The sequence below is a fragment of the Acomys minous genome, assembly GCF_964271855.1.
Source record: "Acomys minous genome assembly, chromosome: 3".
Classification (NCBI taxonomy): domain Eukaryota; kingdom Metazoa; phylum Chordata; class Mammalia; order Rodentia; family Muridae; genus Acomys; species Acomys minous.
In genome coordinates this window covers 262312-289251 of record NC_140485.1, presented here as the reverse complement: position 1 = coordinate 289251, position 26940 = coordinate 262312, and the positions used below count along the sequence as shown (strand labels likewise).

Genomic DNA, 26940 nt, shown 5'->3' with positions numbered 1-26940 from the left:
TTAAGTTGAAATTTTTCCTCTACTGGATGACCTGTGAGCGTGTCTGGAGGGCATTCTCCTGATTGCTGATTTAGGTAGAAGGTCAGTACCAATGTAGGTCCATACCACCTAGGGTGCCATCCCTAGGCAGGAAGTCCTGTGCTGAATAAGAGAGGTAGCTGAGTAAGCCAGAGGGAGTGAGCCAGCAGTGGCATTCTTCTGTGATTTCTGCATCAGTTCCTGCCTCCAGATTTCTTCGTGAGCTTCCCTTGATGATGAACTCTAACTTGCAAGGTATAATAAATCCTTATTTCTTCCCCAAGTTTGTTTCATTTGTCTTGTTTTAGATTTATTTAGATATACATTGTGCATATCTGTGTACCATGTACATGCAGTGTCCCTAGACCCAGAATGAGGCTGTTATATCCCTTGAAGTTACAGACCTTTCTGAGCCACTATGTAGGTGCTGTGAATTGAATTTGGGTCCTTTCCAAGGACTGCCAGTGACCTTAGCCGCTGAGCCATCTCTCTAGCCTTTTGGTTGGTGTTTTATCATAGCAACACAAAGCAAATGAGAACAGATGGCTTATGATTAGGCTAAGACCTTTAATCAAATTAATTATCTTTAAATAATATGACAAATAACTATGTATGGCATTAGAAGATTAAGCTATTCATGTTTTCCCCTTGAGATAATGTATCTAAGAAAAATTACATTTAGATACTCCTGTTTCTTTGGGGTCAGTGTTGGGTCACATGCAAAGGAACTATTTTATATCATTGTGATCCTGCATGATTTTTTAGTGCTCTAGCAGTACTGTCCCCTTGCCCTGTGGAGAAAGCATTGTACAGATATCTTTGGTTCACCCAGGAGTGAACTTTACCTTCAAGAAAACGTATTTGCCAGTCTAGAGTCAATACCAAATACAATTTCCATATAAATTATTTATTATCTCTGTGTATGTGTGTGTTTGTCTTCTACATTGTATGATACAAGTTCTTGTATTATTTTTGTTGTTGTTTTGCTTTGCTTTTGTTCGTTTTTTGTTGTTGTTGTTGTTGTTGTTGTTCTGAAGCACATGACATACTAACCAGCCCACAAGCTTTTGGAGATTCTTCTGTCTTAACCTTCTACCCCTCTGTAGAAGCATTACAATCATAAATGTGTGTGCTGTCATGTCCAGCTGTATGTGTGTCCTGGGGATTCAAACTGAGGATCCTGTACTTGCATGGCAAGTACTTTACCTGTTAAGCTACATTCCCCACCCTTATTTACAGAGACATGAAATATATTATCTAATATAAACATGATTAGCCTAGTACTATGACTATTTTAATTTGGGGTATAAGATTTTATTGAAATATATAACCTAGGCATCTTTTTAGGTCTTAGGAAATCCATATATCCAGAAATGAGCTCAAGCTGTCCTAAGAAGGATTTCTGGCAGTTAGATAAAAACCAGAATTCCTTAGGAACTTGTGAAATAAGGTTTCTGCATCCCACCCCAAAGGGAGTCATTTTTCCTACCTCTATCAGAAGGGACATATGGATCTCCAACTGACATACACCCACATACTAAAGCCCAAGCTGGCCTCCATGCTCCCTCAGTATCACAAGCACCTTTTATACACTTCAAAGTCCATGCTAGCATCCTGGCCTCTCTCACCTCTTTACTCTAAACTTCTTTCAGCTCATTGGCTTCCCTCTCCTCGGCTACTCGCCCTTTTTATAACCTGGCTATGCTTACTTTTCCTTCTCTTTCTATTCTCAGTCACATTCTCTCTCTCTCTCTCTCTCTCTCTCTCTCTCTCTCTCTCTCTCTCTCTCTTTCTCTCCCTCCCTTCCTCCCTCCTTCTCTCCCTCCCTTGCTGCCTCCTCTTCATTTCTACTATCCTCTCCTGCTCTCCCACTCCTAGCCCTGGCCATGCCCAGTCTGCTTTCTTTTCTCTCTGCTCTGGACTCTTACAAATGCCTCTGAATACTTTCCCTCTCTTATTCTCAATAAAAAAAAAAAAGATTTCCCCAATAATGAATGATTATATAGGCAGTTTCTTTCTTTTTATCTTTTTTTTTTTTTTTTTTTTTTTTTACACATTTTCCCTGTGTCATCTTGGTTGTCCTGGACTCATTTTGTAGACTAGGCTGGCCTTGAACTCACATCAATCTGCCTGCCTCTGCCTCCCAAGTGCTAGGACCAAAGGCGTGAGCCACCACACCTGGCATGTAGGCAGTTTCTTTACTTCACTTTCTCGCATACTGTGTCACCATCTTCCATATTTTTTTTATCTTATATGTGTCAGTAGAGCAGCTGAGGTATGTAATAATGCCATTTGATGGAAAGGGGAGACTTTCCCTTTAGTAAATCCTCTTATCATAGAGATTCAGGGGTATTGTTCATATTCCCTTGATTTTTTTTCCCTGCTAACCAAAGCCATAGGCACCAACCAAACTTTCTGGAAGCAGAAGAGACTGTGATCAGAATGTGCAGTGCTCTGGTCAGCAGTCTTCGTGGTGACTACTGGGTCACTGTCAGTCTCCTGAGTGACTGAATGACTGTTATAGCTATGGGGCCAATAAACAGAATGAACAAAGAGAACAGAACCTCCTGTCCCTGCAAGATGATCATTACTGTCACGAAATCTGCCCTTTCTGGGCTACATGCCTTTTAGCATGATAATTGTGACAAATGGAGTTTGAATAACAATGAAAAAAGGAAGCCCACAACTGACAGATCCTCTTTCATACTCTGTTCTGAACAGATACAAAAAGAATTCTAATTCTAAACGAAATTGTAGTTATATTAAGTTTCCCAATCTTGACTAAAATCTTCTTGTCTCAATACTAAAAGAAATCTAGGACAGGGTGTGCTGGTTAGTTTTCTCTGCCATCCTGACACAAGCTAGAGCCACTGGGAAGAGAGAATTTAAGCAAGTTGTTAGGTCAGTTGGGCCTGATTGGCCTGTGGGCAGGCGTGTGTGTGGTGCATTGTGTTGACTGCTAATTGATGTAGGAGGGCCCCACCTTCTGTGGGTGATGTTAACCCTTGTCAGGGTTCTCTATAGTAACAGAACTCATAGAATGAATCTCTGTCTGTCTGTCTGTCTGTGTGTCTGGGACATTTTTAGAATGACTTACAGGCAGTCTGTGGTCTAGCTGATTCAACCATGGCTGCCTATGAGTGGAAGGTCTAAGTATCCAGTAAAGTTGTTCAGTCCATAAGGCTGGATGGCTCAGCTGGTCTTCAGTATATATCAGAATCCCAAAGAAGTAGGCTGCATCTATCATTAGATGTAAAGATGAGCACATGTTTAGCTTAGTGACTGTTTGTCATTTTTCCTCTCACAGCTCATGTCACAGTATCTTCCGGTGACCTGAAAGAAATGTGGATCTGCAGCAGGTTAGCTTGCTTATGTGGGGTCTGGCATAGATCACACAAAGAAGGGAACAGTGGGTGGTGATGGATGATACAGACTTAGGGTTGGTGCTCTGTATTTTGAAAAGTTAGATGCTTGAAATCATAAGAAGCCTTTTTTTGAGAAGCTTTGGCTGTTAGAATCATTAGGTGCTGGAGACAGAGCATGTCCTTTATAGGTAAAGGCCAAACCCTCCATGTTCAGTGTTAGAGTTTGCATGGTGTAATTATGTAATAGATATACAAATCACACCACACTGCAGACCCATGTAGGTGGCTTTATTGGGAGGGGTATACAGAGGTGGTCTCTGGGGAGACTCAAGGAAGAAAGAGAGTGAGGATAGGGTGGGCCCCCTTTATAAAGTGACCTGGCACATGAGCAGAAGGTGCACAGGTAACTTAGGGGGACCTGAATCCTGGCGGTGATGTGCTTCTGAAGACACCGACATATTTTAGGGTGGTCCTGAGGTTTCCTGTTTTTCCATGGTCCTCAGGGCCTTCGGGATGACTTGTACCTCTGCCTAATTACTAAAAACTCAGTGATCATGCATTGCAATCTGCATGACTGGTCCTTTTTTTAAAAAAAAAAAAGAAAGAAAGAAAGAAACATAGCATACAGGAACAGCAGGATGGGAGAGAGACCCCCACCATGAAATGCACACTGGGTGCATCTTTCCTGGACCTTCGTTAATGAGGATTGTGTTGTCACTCGCATGTGGAGGCCAAAGGAGTAGCAGCAAGTTTGGATCCTTTAGAAGCTGGAGTTTTCTACAGATCTCCAAAGAGAGGTTTTTGCTCTTTCTCTTTCCCCTAGAAAAGGAAAAAAACATTGTTTCTCATGAACCAGTCACTAGGGAAATGTGAGGCCTAGAGAGGAAAAGCAGCCACCATCTATTTAAAAACCACATGCTCAGAACACAAAGTTCACATTGTAGGTTGCTGGTGTTAATTGGAAAACATCCCCAGAGTCTGTAGCAGGTTTTCACATTGCACCTGGAGTGCACTTGTAAGCAAAAAGCCAGTGTACAGCAGTGCCATATGTTAGACCCCCAAGTACTTAGACATCCCACTGTTGGGTAGGTGAGAGCCACCAGGGCTGATATGGGAACTCAGCACAGCCATGAAACCACTAGACTACAGGCAGCAAGGAAACAGTCAGCAGAGTTCATTCAGAAGTGTTGAGCTATTGGGAATTTTAAAGTCTCAGGTGTGATGTTCCCCTCCCAGCTTTTACTCTGTGCAACACAGCATGGAGGATTATAAAGAGATCGCTCTTTCAGAGAGGCTGGTGGTACGGAACATGGGAAGAGTTGGTGGCTACTGTACACCAAAGAAAGTATGGGGTAGAGGGAGGAGGACTTGAGGGAGAGTGAGGAGGTGGATAAGAGAGGGGTAAGGAAGCAACCCTAGCAAGCATCTGGCCCCAAGGTCTCAAAAACTCATGGTCCTCACTAGATGGTCAGAACCTACTATGAACATGGTATGGCCTTCCAAGTTCTGAGTGAAAGGCTTAGTCCTAGCCTCCAGGTTAAGAAGCTGGCTGTAACTGGGTAGTCCAATCCCCTACATGGTATTTCTCTGGGAATTCTTGGAGAATTGAGGTAATTAGTCCTATTTTAGATACTTGATATGTCTGGCAAGTATTTGAGGCAATGGCTCTAATTTTGCTTCAGGGAATGACCAGGAAGGCATAAGTGGGCTCATAAAAGGAACTCAACATAGCTCTTTCTTTGGTTAGTACATTGGGTCATCTGGGTCAGCTACAATAACATCCTTGTAACACCTGCCAATCTGTCATTAGCATCGGCTGTGAATGGTATGAGACCCTTAGACTCCTAAGGCTTGGAGAGCAGAGGATGCTGTCATTTTAGGGATGACTGATTCTCCACAAGTAAAATTTCCTTGTGACACTTAGGATCACTCCCCACCATAAAGCCTGAAGTGTCTGGGTCATCAGAACCTGAGGTAAAGATAATAGGGACTTCCAGGAGAGTTTTAAGAGAAACACACACACACACACCACACACACACACACACACACACACACACACACACACACACACACACACACATACACACACACACCAAATAAGAGGCATGTATTGTTGTCCCAACAGTCCTTTTGGATGCTGGAGCTGTAGATCAAAGTCTCACCACAGGATTGGAATGAGTTGGAAGGATATGATCCCTACAATTTACTGATTCTCCAGTGCTAATGTAAGAGATGAGACTAGTGGAAGTGATTAGGCCATGAAAGTGTCACTTTCAGAAGAGAGTTAAATTACTCTTGGTCACAGCTTTGGTCCTCAAGAGAGGGTTAACATGAACTAGCAAGACCTTCTCCCTACTCTCTGGATTCCCTCTTCATGTGGGATGTCCTTCTCACCACAAACTTGTCCTCTAGTATATAGACAGAAACCTGTCCTGTTATGTAGATAGGACCCTCACCAGACATGCCATGTGAACTTGTAGTCTCCAAAACTTCTTGTCTTTATAAAACCTCAAGTATTTTGTTATAGAAAGAAAAAGTATAAGAAGAAATTCCTGTATTTCTGTAAGTACTCAAGATGTGCTCCCAGAGCTCATAGGCTAAAGGTAGTTATGGCATTTGATATGCTGAAGAAAAACAGCTGCAGATTCCTTGACATTCTCTTTGAGATGATGCTGTGCTTCTACATCAGTATGATCATCAGAACAGAAGGTAGCTCTGTCCCCACTGTTCACATTGCCTACCCAGCAGGATCACCAGCCACCAGCACAACACCTGACAAACTAGAGTTCTGTGGGGTGATCTGGGTCCAGACCTAGCTGTGGAAGTCCAGGAGCCTTTGGAGGACACAAAAGAACATCAATCCTCCAGCATCACACTCACTCACTTGTGGAATGAAGGGCTCCATCTTCTGTCTGGGAGATGTGCTCACCTCCTGCTACAACCAACCTATCGACAGCAATATGGGCACGAAGTAAAACCAGATTGGATGCTATGCTAGGGGTCCCGGAATTTCTGCAAACTGACAACTGTCCCTCTTTACTTGTCTGTGTGTGCTCCACTAGAGAAGAATAAGGCTGTGTGTGAAAGAAAGACAGTCAAGTTCTGTAGAATTATAGATGATGACATAGACATTCCAGCTACTGCTTTTCTGCCCATCTGCATGTTAAATTCACATATAGAATCAGGAATAATATCCCTGTTGCCCTGAGGCATCATGGTGTTGACAACAAGGACAGCTCACACCAAGAAACTTGATGACTAACCCAAGCGTTTCACAACTAGGAAGGGATGAATCAAACTTTAATACCAAAACCCAGTTTTTGTATCCTAAGGTGATACTGATGAAAATTAGGTAGATCAGAACTAGGAAACACAGGTTTCTATTAATATTTTTTTTGTAAATTTTACTCCTAAAAAAAAAAAAACAAGTAAGTACTGAACCTCAGTACACTGTGTGTGTGTTACTGAGGCGATCAGGGAAATGCCTGGGGCTCCCAGTGCTATGCATCTAGAAAAATAAGAAGAAAAGATGAGTAAGTAGAAAAGTGAGCAGACTGGCAGATACGTGATGGACAATTGCAGCATCTGAGTGGCAGTTACAGGAACATTGTTATACAATTCTTTTAACTGTTGGTGGCTCTTATCTACTCAAAATATCAGTTTGTGCAAAACATAATACAGTTGCCATTTTTTCTGCCGTTTATTAACTAACCTATTCTAACCTGTTACAAAATTATCAGACACTGACTTTAGTTGTGTCTTTCACATTAAGGGTTAGATGGGCAGGCAGATTTATTCTTTTAGATGTGGTAATAATTTACTAAACAAATACATAGAAATTCTATTCTAAAAATAAATGAGTCATCACATCTACATGTAAAACATTTAACCATAAAGCTTTGGAAGAAACATGGAAACCTTGTAACCTAAGAATTAGACAAAAACAGTTTTAGGTATGGTACCAAAAGCAAAATCTAGATTAAAATTTTAACTCCACAGCAGTCATCATCAATGTGATATTAAAACAAGTTGCAGCATATGTGAGAATACCTGAAAAAAATCACATACCCAACAAAAAATTTGTATGAACATTTCTTAGTTCTTTTTTTCTTGTGATAAAAATACTCTGTCAGAGATAATTTAGAGGAGAAAGGGCTTGTTTTAGCTCACATTTCTGGGTTACAGTTCATCATAGCAGGGGATTCACAATGGCCAGAGCTTGAGGGAATTGGTCTTGTCACATCCATAATTAGAGCATTGCATGGTAGACAGCTCGTGGGGTCTTAGAGGGAGAGGTAGAACCTTCAATTCTGAAAGGTAAGGGTCTCTAACCTAACAGAGTTCCAAGATGTTGCTGATAGAAATGCAACATGCTGCAGCCACTCTGAAAACAAAATAAAACAAAACCAAAAAAAAATCTGTTTCTTATGAAGTTAAACTAATCCTGACTGACTAAGAAGCTATGTGTGCATGTTTGAGGAAATAAAATCATACATTGCTAGAATTTCTGAGCAAATTTATCCATAATATTTACTTTGAATAATGAAAAAGCAGAAGCAGCCAAATGTCCTCCAGTGAAGGAATGGATAGACACATTTTGGTACTTCTGTATCATGGATTATTATGTAGCAGGAGGAAAGGAGTGGCACACACAGACACCTGGATGTATCCAAGGAGTGTTACATTAGCTGTAAGAGGCCTGTCCCATAAGGTTGTATTCTGTGTGATTTCCCCTTGGATGACATTCCCCAAAGTCAACACTGTAAGAACAGACAATAGCTCAAGGGTGATCAATAGCTAAAGCTGAGCAGGGATGGGAGCTGAAGAGGTAGATGAGGGAGACTCCTGAAAATGATGGATGGTTTCCATCTCTTGGTACATAAACCCATGTTAGTATCTGAATTCACAGAACATCACTGCTGACACAGAGGACAATAGACAGCAGGTTGCTACAGTCAGGTGAACACTGAGTCACAGGTGCTGAGCCAATGTCACTGTGTGCCTTTGATAGTTGGACTGTGGTTATGTAAGGAAGGCATGCGTCAGGGCATGTGGGGACTCTGTTCTATCTTTGAGATTTCTACAGGAACTCTGTTCTATTTTTAAAACTTGTATGAATGTCTAAAATTATTTCAAAGTGTATATATATATATATATATATACTTGTTATTCCAACGTGAATATATACTATTTCAATATATATACATATATATATTTCTGTGTATTATTTCAAAGTACATGCAATCTGTACTTGAAATAATTTATGCACTCATAGGCATATGTAAATAAGGTGATTGTTAATGTATTTTAATATTCATTCTATAGTCTTCAAATTCTAACTAATTAGACAACTTAAATACTTTTCTTTAAATCACACAGAACTTCAGAACACCTACGAAAAATGTAAGTAAGAGAGTTGATTAAAGTCTCTGATACCCAATTACACAGAATACACAGCCCTTTTGATGAACACAAGGGTTTATTATAATTGGTGCTTTCACAGAAGCAGCTGTTGGCTTAGAAAATAATTCTCACAAATGAAGGAGCCCACCTGTGCTATGGGTGCTTTCTGTATGTGCTATATGTGGTCCCTTGGTCAGAGGAGGTGGGGCTAAGAGAGACGATGGCTGATCAAATCTGGGTCTACTGGAGCATAGGACCTTCTAGCTCCAGGGTTGTGAGCTTTGGCTTCTCTCCTAGTTGCAGAGATGGAAGATGTAGATCCCAAATTCTAAAACTATCCAGAGCTAATGCTTCCGACAGGTCCCTAGAATTTGGAGAGGGTGAACTGACATCAGACTGCTCAGGTGGGGATCTGCTGCTCACCTGCTCTGGACCAAGTGCAAAGTCCTCATCCCAGACGAACAGGCTGGCACCCTGGGGCAGAAGAGAGGGATGGGCAAGAGACATCTGTAGAAATAGCTAATGGTCTTATAAATGGAAGGACACTGTGGTGTTCCTTTCCCAGAGCATTTAGAATAATCTTGTTCCACTGCAGAGGCACAGAGACAATTACTGAGGAGATAATAGGTGTGACTAGATGAATTTCTGCTCCCCAAAGCTTGCCCTGAGTTCTAGGGAGGGATGGCATGCTCCCTGGCTATTGCACGTCCCAGCCCACACTCCTTACCCTGCAGTCTGCAATTACATTCCTGGTTTTCTGGTGAGTTCCTTCTAGATCACCTAGCAGTAGCCACCTCTGCTGGCTACAGAGGTTAAGAATTCAATGAGTATCCACCTGAGGAGAGGCAGGTCACTGTGAGTTCGAGGCCAGCCTGGTCTACAAAGTGAGTCCAGGACAGCCAAGGCTAATACAGAGAGACCCTACCTCGAAAAACAAACAAACAAACAAACAAACAAACAAAAATCAACCAATATCCTGTGGCTCAAAGAAGCAGTTCTCTTCCAGAAGCACCATCAGGTGTTTGCTTGGTGACCCTGCCATAGCTGTTTATTTGCTGTGTCCTTTGAGAAGTCTTCCTGACCCCAAGGGGCCCTTTTGGTTTGCTTGACTCAAGCCCAACAATTGGAAGTATTTGATGTCCTATGTTCTTGAAGGCAGATGTATATACCGAAAACCACTAAGTAGCTTCTCTGTGAAAACATGAAAAAGATAAACATGATGAAATGCCAGATTGCAGTGCTAAATAAATTTTCATGTGTCATAAAAAGGAATTCAGATTTTATTTTTTTCCTTTTTCCAGTGGTGTCCACATCAGCATTTTCATTAAAGCACAATCCAAAGAGGAAAAATGTATGTGATGCTTAACCCCCCAAGGAAAAGAATTCAATTTAAACTACTATTTTCCTACTGAAATAGACCGCTTATTAAAGACTTTTGACATTTTATGTTTAAGGTGATTGCAGACATAAAGTTGCAGGACTAACACAGCCAATTCCTGTGTTATCATCTCCATTTCCCTCAGGCTTCATGTTCTCAGACTGCCTTTACTGTGCTGCCAACGGACAGAAATTTTCTGTAATCTCCGGAAGTTGCAGATATGATGTTTCTTTATTCATAAATGAATTATATATAGAAAATGTAATATACACACATGCAAAAACACATATGCAAATTCTAAGAATAAAACTATTAGGAAGTTAGCAGTTACAGTATTCTTTCCTAGGCTGTAAAGCGCACTCATTTTTTTTTTCATTTCTCCCTGTATCGCTTGTGTAGCAAAGGAAAGGAAATTCACATGCAGTTCCCACACTGCATATATTGTCATAACCCTGCTGTCTTCTTTGATGTGGAAGAACCCTGTTGTTGTCCTTGTTGGCCATGACCTTGACTTTTGCAGAATATAGGTCAGTTACATTGCAGGCCAACTGTAAGCTTAGGCATGTCTTATTGACTCTGTATGATTGAACTTAAGCTACAAAAATGATACCATCTCTTCCAGTGGGACCTGTCAGGGGCCAGTAGCATCTACTTACCTTTTGTCGGTGTGGGTAGCTCCAATTGCTTTCTCTGGTGACTGCTAGATTTCTCACTGACCACAGAAACATGTTGGCTGGTGGTCACTGAGATATTTGCAGGGGATGCTATGAAACCAGATCCTTTTGACTAGTAAGCAACTCTTGTACTTCCTGTGATACTTATGGGTAGGCAGTGTACCATGGGGAAGGGCCTTCTCTTCTGTATTCATTTTCTCAACTATGTATTACCTTATTTTGGTTTAGACCACAAATTCTTAGGTACTGACAGGACTCCTGCCAGAATTTATTGTGTGCTTATAATGCGTAGGTTTTTTTTTTTTCTGTTTGACAGCAGGAGCTCCTTCAAATTGGCTTCTGTTACTTCCTTGGCCATTCCCTGTGAGCATTCCCTGTGCACCCAGCTGCTCAGGTTGCATCTTACACACTGCCAGTCCCAGCCTAAAATCAGCCCTGTCTCTTCATTGGAGAATTGTATTCAGAAACCAAGGTCTGTGCCTACACGCATTCACTGGTACTCTGAGGAGCACGGTTTCTCAGCAGACTGAGCATAGAAGCATGGCATTTGTATACAATATGTATGTTACCAGCAACAGGCATGTTTACACGCTTGATAACCAGAGGTTCTTATAAAAAACACTGTTTGAAAATTTCATTATGCAAACTTCATAAACTGGACTGACACACACTAAGGTGACTTCAGTTCCACTGAGAATAATAGTCTATGGGACCATCATGGTATATGGAGTCTGTCACTGAGAGAACTGTCATAAGATACAAATGTGTATGTTTTTCTATCTTCCTATAGTTATGGTATCTATCCGTATCTCCTTATGGTTTCAGCTATCTTTTTTTTTTTTTTAACAAGGTTCATTATGTTCCCATGTGGGGCTGAGGCACAGTTCATTTAACCACCTGTCCTCTGGCTATTGCCTCAAAATTGAAACATTCCTTCCTGGAGGGAGAAGGGAGGTGCTCACAGAACTTACACAACTCAGTAAGCTCAGACAGTCACAATGCCTCTGGCCAAGGTCATACAAGCAGTAACAACTGCTGGTGAGAGAGACACTCTGACCAGCAGGTCCACCTGCAGGTTGTACAGGGAGCCCCAGGGATGCAGCCTTTGTGACTCATCACCTATTTTGAGTGGGATTTTGGGTGATTCAACTGCCTGTGTTGAGCATGCTCCTCTAAGTATCGCCTTCAATGAACTCATAGGTTCACCAAGCTAGAGTTGGGAAGAGTCTTCTTTTGTCTGCCATTTGCCTATCATAAATGTGCATAAACATTTGCTAATATCTATCCAGGAAATGTCATGCAACATTACCCTTCTTTGAATAAACATGCAAGTTTAGTTATTTCCAACATTTTGTAGTTACTCATAGTATTTCAGTGAAAAAAACTTGTGTCCATTCATCTCATAATTTTAATGTTAAATTTCCAGATAATTTCCTAGGGCTGGGATTGTGAGGCCAAAGACTAAAATTGGCGGTTTCTCATATCTTCACAGTTTTACTTCTTAAAGGCTGCATTGATTGGCATTCTGTCAGCCCATTTCCTCACATTCTCACCAACTACACAGCTGCTCAGCAGGCCTTCAGGCAGGGTTCGTTAAAGCTTGGCAGTGTGGTAGGGTCTGAAGTGAAATCTTCAGCCTGTACAAGGAGAGCAGAGCCCATTCTTTTAAGGTCCCTAGTGAAGAAAGGAGAAGTGTAATGTCACAGGGACACGTGTTCAAGGTTGACTGATAGCATAAAGCTGGACTGAGAGATACTACATCTCTTGTAATTCAGACCTGAGGCTAGAGGACATTATGGGATTTGGCATTTGGAAAGCAGTGGACCTGGATAATATGTGATGCCATATTGGTCACTTGGCTTGCCTATAGTTTCTCTCTGTTCAAGACTTTGCTTTCAGGAAGTGAACATTTCCAGGAGGGGTAGGGGAACAGTTTCCCTGCCTTATGTGATGGGACATTTTGAAGTTTCCATGTGAAAACAGTAAAAAAAAGTTCCCCAGACAAATGTAACAAACTGGAGTTAAAAAATTCTAAAATAGACACTTGACTTAGAAGATGTGTATACAGTTATTGCATGCCATGAAGAATCACCTGTGTGAATTGTTCAGACTTAAAGCTGGGGTGCACAGCTACTAACTGCATCAGCAGTCAGTAGCTTGGTCTTCAGCTGCTAAACTGACCCCTGGGTATTACTTAAGTTGATGTAAGATATGCCTGATTTCCTCCATCAGTAGGATGTGTTTGGCTTGTGACATGGTCTATGTGTACATACTCCTCCATTGCACCTCATGCTATGTGCTCTGACCACTGTCCTGAGCCCACTGTCAACCCAAGGCTTTTGTATATGCTGATTCCCTCTTTACACAGGTCTTTTATTACTTCAGGGGCCACCAGACTGAATTCTCATTTTCTTCCTAAAACTTGATGGTTGTTGTGGCTATGTTTATATTCTCCAAAAGACATGTATTAAATGCTTGATCCCCATGGTAGCAGTATTGTGTGATAGTGGAACCTAGCAGGAGGCCTGTAGGTCATAGGTGGATGTGTCCCTAAAAGGAACAATCATTTCCTAATCTCTCTTTCTGACTTTGTCTGTGTCTTTTTCATTCTCCCTCTCTTTTATCTCCCTCTCTTCTTCTTTTGTTCTCTCTCTCTCTCTCTCTCTCTCTCTCTCTCTCTCTCTCTCTCTCTCTCTCTCTCTCCTGTCTCTCTCTCTCTTCTCTCTCTCTCCCTTATCTTCCTCTCTCCCTTTCTTCCTCTCTCCCCTCTCATATTTCTCTCTCCATGTCCCCTTTTCCCCTATCAACTATTTTTCTCTTTTGTTTCCTGGCTAATCATGTGAGTGTATTCTGCCATTATGTTCTTCCTTGTCACAGGCTCCACTGAAACATTTAAAACTGAGCCATGGTAAACTTTTCCTGTTCATAAGCTATCTCGTATATTTTGTTATAATGACAGAAAACTGGGGAAAACACAGCAAGCTATGAGTTAGTGTCCATAACCAGAAATACAAAACCTTATCATTGCCACATGAATGAAATGAGGGCATGGCCACTCCAAGGCGTGGTTGAGGAGAAGGATTTTATTGTAGATATGAGGGAAAGTACTGGGCCACAGGAGGAGGGAGATGGGGGAGATGAAAAAGGGGGAACAGGACAGGGACAGGAAAGAAGGGGGCAAGCAGACCAAGAGAGCCAAGAGACCAAGAGAAGAATACATGGCTGAAATGGCAGGGTTACATAGGAATCAGAAGCTGGGGGAAGGGAAGAGAAGCACATGGGCTGCAAAGGTTTAGGGTTAGGGAGCGTGGTGAGAACACCTGTAAGGAGCCACAGGTACTGAGGTGAGCCTGGAGGCCTGTGTGTACTTTGCACAGGAGTAGGTGTCCTAGTTAACCATTGTCTTGGGTTTCTTTGCTACATGACACCACACATGTTGCTCTCCTACTATATCCTGGTCACTTTCATCTGAATCTTGCTGTGTCCTTCACACCAAGTCTAGATTGGGCTGATTTTGCTTTTAAAAGCACATTTATGTTTCTACTCTATACCCGTTTTCTTGGCAATGGAGATGGTTCTTCATTCTGCCTGACCTGACCATGGTCTGTGTGTTTGTCTCACCTCTCAAGGTTACCCTGACTTTTGTGGTTTTGTTAAACATTGGGTGCCCTATTTGACACAGAAGTTTCCCTTTTAAACATGTTGTGCATGTACCAGCACCTCTCGGTATATAGCCTTCCCCATGAGGCCCTCTGCCTGGCCTGGCACTGTGACTGCAGGAAAGTCTTTGACACTATTTACATATCTCTCTTCAAGACCTGGTGCCTGCTCCGAAAGGCTAAGCAAACACTTTACATGAGGAACTGAAACCTCTTGCAAAACATTGATCCATGGGAGCATGGTCTGCATGGGGAGCTGAGAATGTAGGAGCTAGGATCTGAAGTGATGCCACCAGTAGTAACAAAAACAAACCAGGGTTTACTTCTGAGTAGTGCTGAATGTACTCATTTCCAGTACTTACTTATGGTTGCTGTCTGGCTTAGAAAAGTTTGTCTGGGAACCCAGTATGCAAACAGGAAAAGGGCTCAGTGGCTCCATTTATGCAGTGCTGGGGATCAGTCCTAGGGGGTTTGGTGCATGCTAGCAAATTCATTACCAGCTGAGCCACATCCCCAGCCTGCTGTGGGTTTCCTTTTGCTTCTATTTCACCACCTCACGTTACGGTTTCAATCTGTGGGCAGCCAAGGGCCAAATAGTTCATGAATCTAAACACACTCACCTAACCTATGCCCAAGATGACTAATGAGTTATTTAGGACAATTCTACTCAGGTTCTGAAATGAGATTTCCTTCTATTCTGCTTTTGTGAGATAACAGACCTCTGAGCCATGCAGGTGCCACACTATGGGGCTACAGGGAATGTCATGGTTTTTAATGTGACCTGATTTTTGTTGTTGTTGTTTCTATTTCTGTAATAAAGACCATGATCAAAAGCCAGGGGAAAGGGTTGATTTCATCTGTTATTTCATCAACTCCTTGAAGGGAAGTCCAGGCAGGAACTCAAGGTAACAACTGAAATGGATACCATGGAAGAATGTTGCTTACTAGCTTGTTTTCCAGATTCACTCAACTTGTGTTTTTATATAACCCAGGACCACCTTCCCAGGGACAGCGCCTCCCACATCAATCATTAATCAATAAAACACTCCACAGAATTGACTCCAATCTGACGGAGACATTTCTCAGTTGAAATTTTTTTTTCTGTAGACTAAGGTCACAGGTGAGTTCTTCATCCAGCAAAGGTGTGCCAAGTCCTCTCTGTGCCAGAACATATCTATGGTCTTTGCCTGCCTGTAGAGAATTTCTGGGTAGGTCTGGATTCTGCCAGGGAAGATTGAGACAGTCTGCCTAATGTTGGGGAATCTCTGATGAGAAATGGTACTTGGGAAGACTCCTCTAATAAATTGAGGAAATGAGCTCTTTGTGTACATGGAAGAAGTGCTCTGATAGACACTGAACACAGCCGCTGAACACAGCTGCTAGACACATAGACCTATACAAACCTAAATAATTTAGATTTAAACACAACCAACAGTTGATTCCTTGGTCTCTCTACACATCCCATTGCACAGAAGGCAAAATTTAATTCATCCCTGGAAGAAGGAGAATGACTCCAGGTCCCTACAGTGGTGCTGATACCAGGAGGGAGTCCAGGTGACAGACATGAATCAAACATTGTCCCCAGGAAACAGCCACACTGCTTGCTCACATTGCTGCAGTGAGTGTGGAGCTCAGTGAAGCCCAGCACAAGGTGTGACCTTGTGACTATTTAAAAATAAAAAAGTAATATCAGGACTGAGACCAATCAGCCCAGTGGGGAGATAGGCCAGCAGGGGAGCAACCAACTAGCAGGCACAGGAGGCAGGGCCAGCAGCCCACCTGCCTCTGCCTTGCTTCCTGTGGCTCACAAGGAGACATCTCATGATCCTGAACTTCTGTAAGTGTCCTGGTCTGCTGCAGATGTCCCCAGACAGTGACCTAGGAAGGGGATTTAAAAGACAGCTGTCCAAAGGCTGAGTCTGTTCCGCGTGGGCGGTGTGCATTTAATCTACTTGGCTGAAGGAATCTGTACTTCTCTTGGTCTGGCTGCATTGCCTCTCCTCTCTATTTGGTGGCTTGATGCCCGTGGCCACTTAAACCCACAGAGGCTCCTGCAGATGGAAGAGAAAAAGGAGGATTACAAGCCAGGACGTTCTTATCTCCTCTGTAATTTTTCTTGAATTTTGAAAATCCATTTTAATCGAACTGATTCATTATTTCAGTGTCATGCAAGAATAACTCTGTAACTTCAGTGTGTGGTTCAGTTAAGAATATACAAAGTACTTATTGTCCTGAAATACATTTCTTCCCTGCATAGGACAGTGATGTAATTCTCTCCCTAGAGCAGTAGTAGTGTAGTGCTCTCCCTAGAGCAAGAGACTACAGTGCTAACATTTGTGGGTACTATGGAGGAGCAGCTTCCAGCCTTGACTGTCTGGGAAATTTTCTGTGGCTATTGCCATGTCTCCAGAGCCATCTTGGAACATACCAATTAAGAAGTAAGGTTACCAGAGTCCCTGGGGGCCAAAGAGAAGGGACATATAGACATATCTGAAACAAAACAGTGTTGTGGGCAGCTGGCTTTGAGCTCAACCTTAGCAGAGCCTGGAAGGAACAGTGAGGGGCTGGCTGAATAGGGTTGCCAGGTAGCAAGGGTGTTAACCATTCCCAGCCTCAGTTTTGTCCATTATAAAATGGAAAAGGCAATAAAGTTAAATGATTTTTAGAGTTGCCATGAGACACAATGACCTCTGGGACACAAAACTCACTGTAAATTTAAAACCAGAAACCCAAATTCTAACAGCTAAGAATCTAAACAAACATGCAGATTTGTTGCTCACACACCAAAACCCCCACCCACAGTAGGGCAGTTTTTACCTGAAGTTCAAGAAGGTGAAAATCTAAAAAAGATGATCCTTGCCCCTTGACTAGGATCTTTGGACCCTAGTAGATCTGTCACAGGCTAACCTCTCAGACACTTCCTGAAGAGGGGCCCTTCTGCAGAACAGTTCCAACAGTGCACGCTGTGGCCATGGACCTCCTCTCTGCTAGTTTTCAGAAAGAAATCTAAAGATCTAAAGGTGACAGGGCTGTATGTGAAAGGATACCCTGTGAAGATGTTAGAGTGAGCACAGTGTGTCCTTCATCCTGATGGAGGATTCCATGCTATGCAAGGCCTTGACAGTGCAGTCCTGGAATCTTGTATGAATTATGCATTCCTGCCGGCTGTTTTGATTTCCATCTCAGATAGCCATAATGATAGTCATTTTCATTTTCCTTTACTGTTCTGGAGACCATATGGGAGATTGTGTGCAGAATGAAATGAATTGAAATTCCACAGATGTAGCTCTGTGGAAAGAACACTGTACATCCCAAGACATGTGGAGGGGAGACTGTACCAGGCAGAGGACACATACCTGGACAGAGAACAACAGTGACCTTTAGGACAGAGACACGATAGGGAGCTGGACTTATGCCCTCCAAAGATGCCTTTTGCTCTGGGGAGTAAAGCTTAGGACCCCTACCACTCAGGCCTGCCTATGTGTGGTGCAGATAAGCAGCCCTATGCAGACAGCGGGTTACCTACCAGCTTCCATGGCAGGACCACACAAGGACATCTTTATTTGTTATTTGAGAATTCTAACACCCGTGCTTGTTTTCTCTATTAACTGCACAGAAACACAGTTCCCACACAGAGTTCCTGACCCCTCAGTGCCGTGCTATGCTATCTGCCTCATGGCTAGGGCTTCAGGCAGTTTTATGTAAAAAAAAATTATGAACAACATCATTTTCATTTTGAGGCCTTTTGGCATCTGCTTATGACTGGCTCTGGGCTGCTAGGATGGGTGAATATCCTCATGAAATAAGTGTCAAGTGGAATCATCCCACACCAAGCTCCACAGTATATTACCAAGCTTCTCCAGCCCGTAGCAGGATCTGAATGATAAGCACCTCTTTGACGAGGAGATGTTTCATTTCTTTTTTGTTTTTAGAAACAGAGTCCGGAGTAAGTGAGCACTTTAGCTTCATGTGAAATAAACAGTTGGTGAAGGCAACCATGTTTTTTGATGAGTTAGCAAAAAGAGCATATGTTTTGATAAGCTAAAAATCCACAGTGGGTGGAGCCAGCTAGGGCTGTCCATCCAGGATCTGGGAAGCAAGCCAGTACAAGCCCTATAAGGTAGCTAGGTAGTGGTTCTTCCACTAGTAAACTTGAGAAACATCCTTGCTGGTATTCCCGGCCCACTCACCAAACCACGTCAGCAGATTCCCAGGAAAGTCTCACCCGGCCCGTGAGAACGCCACATGCTGCTGTATCATAGTGAAGGGAGAGAGAGCTATGTCTACAGGCAGCTGCTCCCAGAACAGCTGTCAGATTCCTATGAGGGAGGCTGCACATCTGTGTGGAGCTCAGGTCCCTTATTTCCTGACTCAGATTAGAATAAAAGAAACCTTGACGGGATCTAGAGGCAACACCCTCCCTCTGTTCACACTAGCTTCACCATGTCCTGAGGACAAAAGCAAAATGCAGCCAAGTCATATCTCCTGGACTTTCCCAAAGCCACCATTTTTTTTTTTTAATTCGCTTTACAGCCTGATCACAGCCCACTCCCTCCTTTCCTCTCAAACCCCTCCCACATTTTTCCATCCCTTTATCCTCAGAAAAGGAAAGGCCTCACCATGAGTACCAACCCACCCTGGCGCCTCAAGTCACAGCAGAACTAGGTGCATCCTCTCCCACGGAAGCTAGACAAGGCAGCCCAACAACCATGTGAAAGAGACCCAAAAGCAGGCAACAGAGTCAGAGACAGCCCCCATGCTTATTGTTAAGGGACATAAAGAACAAGCTGCACATCTGCTACTTATGTGCAGGGGGCCTAGGTCCAGCCCATGCATGCTTTTTGGTTGGTGGTTCAGTCTCTGTGAGCCCCATGGGCCCACGTGAGTTTATACTGTAGGTCTTCTTGCTGCCCTAAGGCCAGCATCTTTATCTCCATTATACCACACCAAGATCCAAGAGACATTTGAAACATGATTCTCCTCACTGTGCTACCAAGTAAACCCAGTGTATGTCTAAGATGTCCTAAGTCAGAACCCACTTAATACCTGGAGAAATCTATGATAAACTAAAACTAAAGAAAAAAAAGCAACCTGAACCACAGTGAGCTGAGGACCTGTAGCACAATTGTTTTCTGTAAGATTTTTGTCAACTCTTTAGCTGTCTAAGAGCTCTGGATTGGTAAGGCCTTTGGTCCTCCTGCTGTTGCTCACTTTTCCCACTGACATGCCCCTGTTTGAAGTTTACACTTACAGATGAGCATAGTAGCATGAATGTCAGCAATACCAGATAGATCTGCAGCCAGGAAGGGCCTGTGCTAGCTTGGTGGCACTCCGTTACTTTTTCACTGATGTCTCTCCTGTCCTTCCCACTGTCTCTGCAGAGTGACTACTCCAGCGACACAGAGAGTGAGGACAACTTCCTTATGATGCCCCCACGGGACCACCTGGGGCTCAGCGTTTTCTCCATGCTCTGCTGCTTCTGGCCTTTGGGCATTGCGGCCTTCTACTTGTCCCATGAGGTAAGGCCACTGTTAGCTGGTTATACACATAAGCACACGATCACCAAGGATAGCCAAGGAAGCCTAGCCATTGTCAGTCGTGAGGGGTGTCTGTATATAAGAAGCTGGGGTAACTCAAAGTGCCAGGTAGGGTGTTGTTAGGCTGCTTTACCTCCGGTGGCTCAGCTTTGTCCTCACAGAGGTGACACTGCCTTCAGAAACAGAACTGATGACCAAAGCAGGTATCCACCTGCCAGAGAGCAGATGGCCTTTGCAGGCTTGACCTTTGCATGAGACTTGTGGGGAAACATCTGGACCATGTTAGAGATCACTGAATCTAGCTGGAAAAAAACAAGGTTTGCTTTCCTTGTCAAAGGCTCATTTTTGTAAAATATTCATATGACAGGGCCTGGTCCCCAGCAGCCCATGTGGACTTATGCTGAGTGGGAGTCCCGCCACCCCCAAAGGTACCAATTCCCAGTTCATCCTACTGGAATCCAGGTTTTAAAAGTGGTTTTCCCTAGCAAAGAAAGAGACAGTCTTTGTATTCTTATGCATCAAAGAAAGGCATTTATATGCACTAATTAAAGCATGAAATTACCATTACCACCACCTACTGCCATTGTCCCAGCCAGAACTGGGAGAAAGGCAACCCCATGTAGCACAGAGGACTAGAGGCTCCGTGTGGAGGCTCTCCAGTGGTAGATGACCCCTGGAGATGCCAAGATACCCCTGCTGGCTTACAAAATTCTGAGATTGAGGCAGTAAACAACTAACAGACATACTTGAAATAGATTTTTCCTGGTTTGAACATGGCTTTTCTGCCTAAACCAGTAGTTACTTCTTGACTGCTTCTGAATGATGAGATTTGGACTGGTGTGGCAAGGGAACCATTGTATAGCTTTCCTTGTGCCACCAGCGTGACTCCAGTGAGCCGCCTCCTTTTCCTGATATCCAAGGAGGAGCAGGGGTTGTGGCCCACTTGAGAACCAGTGCTTCTTTGCAAAGGCAGAGAATTGCCTGAAAGCAGGAGGTAGGGTACACTGGACATGGTGTGTGTGTGTGTGTGTGTGTGTGTGTGTGTGTGTGTGTGTGAGAGAGAGAGAGAGAGAGAGAGAGAGTGTGTGTGAGTGTGTGTGTGTGTGAGTGTGAGTGTGTGTGAGAGTGTGTGTGTGTGAGTGTGTGTGAGTGTGTGTGAGTGTGAGTGTGTGTGTGAGTGTGTGTGTGTGAGTGTGTGTGAGTGTGAGTGTGTGTGAGAGTGTGTGTGTGAGTGTGTGTGTGTGAGTGTGAGTGTGTGTGTGTGTGTGTGTGTGTGTGTGAGTGTGTGTGTGTGTGTGTGTATGGGGGCGACATATGGGTTCAGACAATAAGGGTGGAACAAGGCACAGTGCCTGTTCTGAGCTGTTCTTTGGTCTCAGTTATGGAAGATAAGCACAAAGGGGGAGTGATCCCGGACCCCTAAGGTCATCCTTACAACTTTATTCTAGAGCCAGTCCTAGCCTGGAAAGTCTGTTTGAGTGAATGTGTTCTATGAATGCTACAGACCATGATTTGCACAATATAAACGTGTGAAAAGCCATATTCTTGGACCCAGGCAGCTGTGGGTTGAGAAGGTTCAGATGAGCCTGGCCTCCAAGGCCTCCACAGGCATTGCTCATACTGCAGATGAGGTTTTGGAGAAAGACCTGAGTGGGTATCCATGGTGAATTCAATCTGTTCCTGTCTTTATAAACAGCTCCCTAAGTCTGGTTAGACAATAAGCCTCACTAATAAAGGGGAGGTCAAGACAGTGAAATGAGAAGAGCCAGCTCTTCACCCAGCAGTGGCCTTGTGTTCTGTCTCATGGGCTGAACATGCTATCAACTGTATCCAGACCCTGGATCTTACACTTCAAATCTGTGTCATCACAGAATTAGGAGGATGTGGCACTCCACTCTCCTGGGCCCAGGTGCACAGACAGCAGCATATGAAAACCAGAGCTCAGCTTTGACACCAAACTTTGGGACAGAGGTGGGATTTTTATGTTATGTTCCACTGGCAGAGTTGTCAGCTCTTCCGAGCCTGCTGGGAACTCTGGATAAATGACACAGGTCGAGGAATGGTGGCCTGAGTGCCCACACCAGACACCAGCCTTCATCAAACCTGCTAAAGATCCCAGCCGTGATGGTCTCTGCTTCTTCACACATCCTGCAATGAAGCCTCTGTCCTAGACACAGCAAGCTGTGGCCACAACCTTTGTCCCAAGGTGTTACAGCATTCAGAGTCTCATCTAACAAATTAAGCTGCTTCTTTATATGGGAAGAACCTCTTAGACTTGGGCCTCAGGATTCAAAGCATTTAATAGCGTTGGTGGTCAAGATGATCTGTATTGTTCGGCAGGAAATAAAAAGCATACTTTCAGTATCAGCTTCTAGTGACTTTTTTTTTGTGTGTGTGGCAGTAAGGACCAGACACTTGTAGAGGGTAGAGGTCTGTGCTGCTGGAGGAGGGATAGGTGCTTCCAGCTCCTCTCCTCCTCCTCAGCCTCCCTTTGCACTACACTTAGAGAATGCGTTCCCTGTTGTGGATCTCAGAGCCCTGCTACTGTTTCCATTAGTACTGCCTGGATGGAGTCCCCTTTGCAGGGCCTGTGTCCCAGTCCTGTCAGATGGGGGCTTCCATGAGGAAACATATCCCAGGGCCTCAACCCAGGCGAGAGGCTGCTGTGCACTCCATTTATGACTCTGCAACCCCAACTGCAGACAGGAAAGAAATCTCCAGGCCATTTGAGGAGAGCGGGCAGCTGTTTAGAGGAGAGTGCATGGCATGGAATAGAACAGACACACTCAGAATCAGGCTCTAAATTGAATCAATGCTGGCCTGGACATGGCCAGCTGGGACTTCTAATCCTGGGGCCTGGAAGGAGAAGCCCGGTGCCTTCTGTGGAAGTTCTTTGCAGATGTTGTCAAGGCCCCAGAGTGCTCAGCTGTGGAGCCTCGGGGAGCTACAGTACAGACAGGGCTATTCTGAAGCCAGGCTCCCCAAGGCCACAGTGATGCTTAAAAGAAATCTTTGACATCCACTTGTGACTTTAGTTTCTTTTCCTTTCTCACAGAAACTAGCGTGTATCCTCTGGCAAGTCAACTATGCCTATTTATTGTCAAAAACAGCTCTCAGTGAGGGTACAGAAATACCAGGCCGTTCTGGGAAAGCAGAAAGGGGTGGGGTTGGGGGTTGGTTTAATGTTAGTGGTGAAAAGAATGAATAGCTGTCCTAGGCTTACAAATTTGGGCCTTTGGGCTTCTGTCTTCTTCTAGGCAGATCTTTGTCTATGGGAAATCCCTCCATGCCTGTTTCCTGGTCCACAGCTTGACATCAAAATATATCCCACACCCAAGATTTCATAGAGGGAGTTAGGGTAAAAAGCACAATGATACCCTGCTGGGCACCGCCACTGCCCAAACAACATGGCTGTATAGCAAGAGGATGCCTGCAAAGAGGCAGACAGGAGTTCTAAAAGCCCTGAGATCAAGCTAACAGTAGTGACAGACAGCTGAAGCTGTCTAACTGTACTGACAAACTAACCATAGTGAGAGACACCGCTGAGCACTCACTATGTGTCAGAGACTGCATCCCACAATGTGCCCCTGCTTAAAGCTCTTGTCCCTCTGGGAAAAGAATCCTTTGGGAGCGAACACTGTCTTCCCAGCACAGATCTGCTCCTCTGGAGTGGTGCCTGGGGACCCACATTCTAACAAGTCTACTGGCTGATTTCCTCAGCACTCTGTGTTAACACAGCTGTCAATCCAAGTGACTTCACAAGAACTAGGACCATGTACACGTTTTTGTGGCTGATGCCAGACTCAGGGAGATGGGGTACAGACTTGGCAGGGAAGCTGGCCATCCAACACTGGACCCTGAGCTGCAACAAAGGACTCTATGCAGAGAAAGAGCTGGGGCCAGCAAGTGGCACTTGCTGCCCAATTCATTTCATGGTGTCACCTGCCCCCCTCTCCCAGAGTCATTTCTATAAAGTTAGTGTTTCCAACCTGGGCTGAGGGTAGAGATAAACTCAACAGTTTGCTGAGTGATTGCTGTAAGCCAGTTAATGCCCACGCTTTATCTTCTTTAATCCCTCCAATAATTCTAAAAGTAAAAAAATTAATATCTCCATTGTAATGGAAATAAAAGTTTCAAGGATTAAAACAACTTCCAGATCTCATAAAGGTAGCAAGCATGGGGGCCCTTGAGGCAGGATGCCTACACTTCAAGCCTTTAAAATGGAATCTGCTGCAGCAGGACTCTTTTATCTGTGTGCAAACATGCCTAGGACCACAGGGCTCCCTCCTCAGTCCCCCCCCCCCCCCGATGCCCCACTAGAAGAATGTGTGTCACAGGGTCCCAGGGGAAACATGGTAGTGTTTGACTTTGTGGCCGTACACTCTGTCCCTTAGAACAGACAGTGTCCTGAAACTGCAGCTGGACACACTCCCCCGGGGCTTTGGGTCTGAATCTGCACCACAGGCCCTGGGTTTGCATGTGCAAGGTGACTAGCCAAGTCTTCTCTTTGAGGCATTTATTATGCCTTGATTTCATTTCATTTCATAAAATGCTTCTTTCCTTTACTAACTGCAATATTACAGCAATAATTAAATAGGAGATGGGTATTCAGAATCAGATTAGGAGTTTTATGAATAGTGCCCAGTAAAAGGAACCAGGAAAATGAGGGAGAAAGGGAATTTTCATGGTACTGAAGATCTGGAGGAACGGGGACCCTGTAGTACCGGTCAGCATCTCCTTGAAATGTACCCATTTGCCTATGTTTATTGAACACACAGAATGTGTCAGCCCTGATCCAGGTGCCTAGGATGCTGCAGTAAACAAGACAGGTCAAACCCCCTCTCTGTAGAGTTAGCATTCCAGTGAAGGCAGCAGTGGAAAACCAAGAATGACACCAGAGGAGTATGAAAGATATGGGAGATAAAGTTTTAAAGAGCGGTCATAGAAGGGGCTGCTAAGAAAGTGACATTTCATGACAAGGCGTGGGCCCAAGCTAAGACGCATTCTTGAGAAGCCTTCCTGTTAGGAACAGCCAGTACAATGCCCTTTGAATTTTGCAGTGAATAGAAATAAGATGGTATCTAATGTTAATGAAAATATGTAAATTGCAGCCTCTTTTGTTTATTTTCTTAATTAACTTTGTAATGCTAGGCATCCACCCCGGGGCATCTAGCATACTAGGAAGACTACCACTGAGCTCAACTTTAGACTTTATTTGTTCTGAGATTATCGTGTGTGTGTGTGTGTGTGTGTGTGTGTGTGTGTGTGTGTGTACGAACATGCACATATATGTACTGTGTGTGTTTGTGCAATGTTTCTTCAAAGATATCAGAGTTTGGATGAACTTCAAAAAGATCAAACAGTATGATATTCCATGAAGGAACTGATGGGAGAGAGGCTTGCTAAGAGCCTCTTGTGTGATGGGGGTGGGCAAGCATGAGGAGCAGAAAGGGCATTGTCCCCAGAGTCCAAGGATCTACCCTAGTCACAGACAAAACAAGATAGATGTACATGGGAGCATGGAGTAGAGGAGCCTTCTCCTTAGAGGACCTAGAAGAATTCTTCCTTGAAGGAAGAAGTCTGGGATGTAAAATCTGGACAAGGAGAGCATATGCCAAGAAGAAAGGACTAGGACTGAGAGCCCTTAGAAGCCACGGTGCTGAGCAGGGAGGTGTGCGGGTGGCAGGCTTCCTCCAGCTGCACTGATGGGCACAGGGCTCCAGGCTCGTAAGCAGAGAGGGATCCTTCTTTGGTTTGCTATGGAGAGCATAGAGTTCAAGGCAAGGACTCTGTCCCACTTAGGGAATCTGAGACACATAGTAAGCGAGGAAGAGGAGGAAGAGAGGGCACTAGAGAAATGCAGTGGCTGGTCCCAGCCTGTCCACAGCTTCCTTAGCCACTTTGGGATTAGCTTTATAAAGTTCTGACCTTAGAGACTGATTTGACCCATAGTAGCCATGTTAGAGGAAGCATAGGTCTCACTTTGGGCATCACAGAGTCCTGCAGAGAGGATGCTGCTGCTGCTGTAGGTCTATACCTTTTCCTCTCATCCCCAGCCCTCGGGGCCTCGTGTGTTTGTTCTGGGTCCTGCTAACTTACAGGAGACAACCAAGCTAAACTACACGATACCATAAAGTCTATGGTCCTCAACCTTCCTAATGTCGCAACCCTTTAATACAGCCCTCATGTTGTGGTAAGCCTCAATGATAAATTTATTTTTGTTGCTACTTCATAACTATATTTTTGATACTGTTATAAATTGTAGCCTAAATGTCTGATGTATCTTATCTGCTGTTCAATGCCAGGAGGTCATGACACACAGGTTGAGAATCTACTGCAAAAGGTGCTTATTCTTTCTCTGGAGTTTTGCTCTCTCCACAGTGTAGAGCAAACACATCCCAGTCTTTCTCCTTCTAAACAAAGCTCCCAAAGTTCTTCAAAGGACAGGAGAACTATCTTGTTTGAATATGAGACCCTCAGCTAGAGTGCATCAGGAGAGTTATCCCTGTCCCCCAGGGAAAGTGAGTTTGTGTCTCCTCAGTCTTTACCCAGACAGGAATGCTAGTTTCATACAGCTAGTTTGTGGGATTCTTGTCAGTGATCTCAGCCTATTTTCTGGAAAAACAAAGCAAAAGGTTTCTTTGGACCTGCTACCAGAGCATCACTCAGAGAGTGGGTGTGGCTTCTCACAGAGCACCAGATGATGCCTTCTGTGGCTGTGTTTTTGCCCATGTCTAGGCCGTGCTTGGTTCGTTGGATACGTAATCCACTAGGGTCAGTGGCGAGATGTTGTGGGGATGTGCCACAGCTGTCAAGTCTTTTTTTAAATGGAAAAAAACCCACAAGGTTGGTAAGATGCCTTGAAAATCCACTATAGCAAATCGTTGGTACTTTTCCTCCATTTG

At 44.0% G+C, this 26940-nt stretch overlaps 1 protein-coding gene across 3 annotated transcripts in view; it reads left to right on the top strand.

Moving 5' to 3' along the window:
• Positions 1-26940, top strand: part of SYNDIG1 (synapse differentiation inducing 1) — a 161682-nt gene that overhangs the window by 72138 nt on the left and 62604 nt on the right. For all 3 annotated transcript variants that reach the window (XM_084776124.1, XM_084776122.1, XM_084776123.1), the window contains one exon: positions 19880-20017. In XM_084776124.1, coding sequence (XP_084632250.1) covers positions 19880-20017 — 138 coding nt within the window. The remainder of the gene's footprint in view (positions 1-19879; positions 20018-26940) is intronic.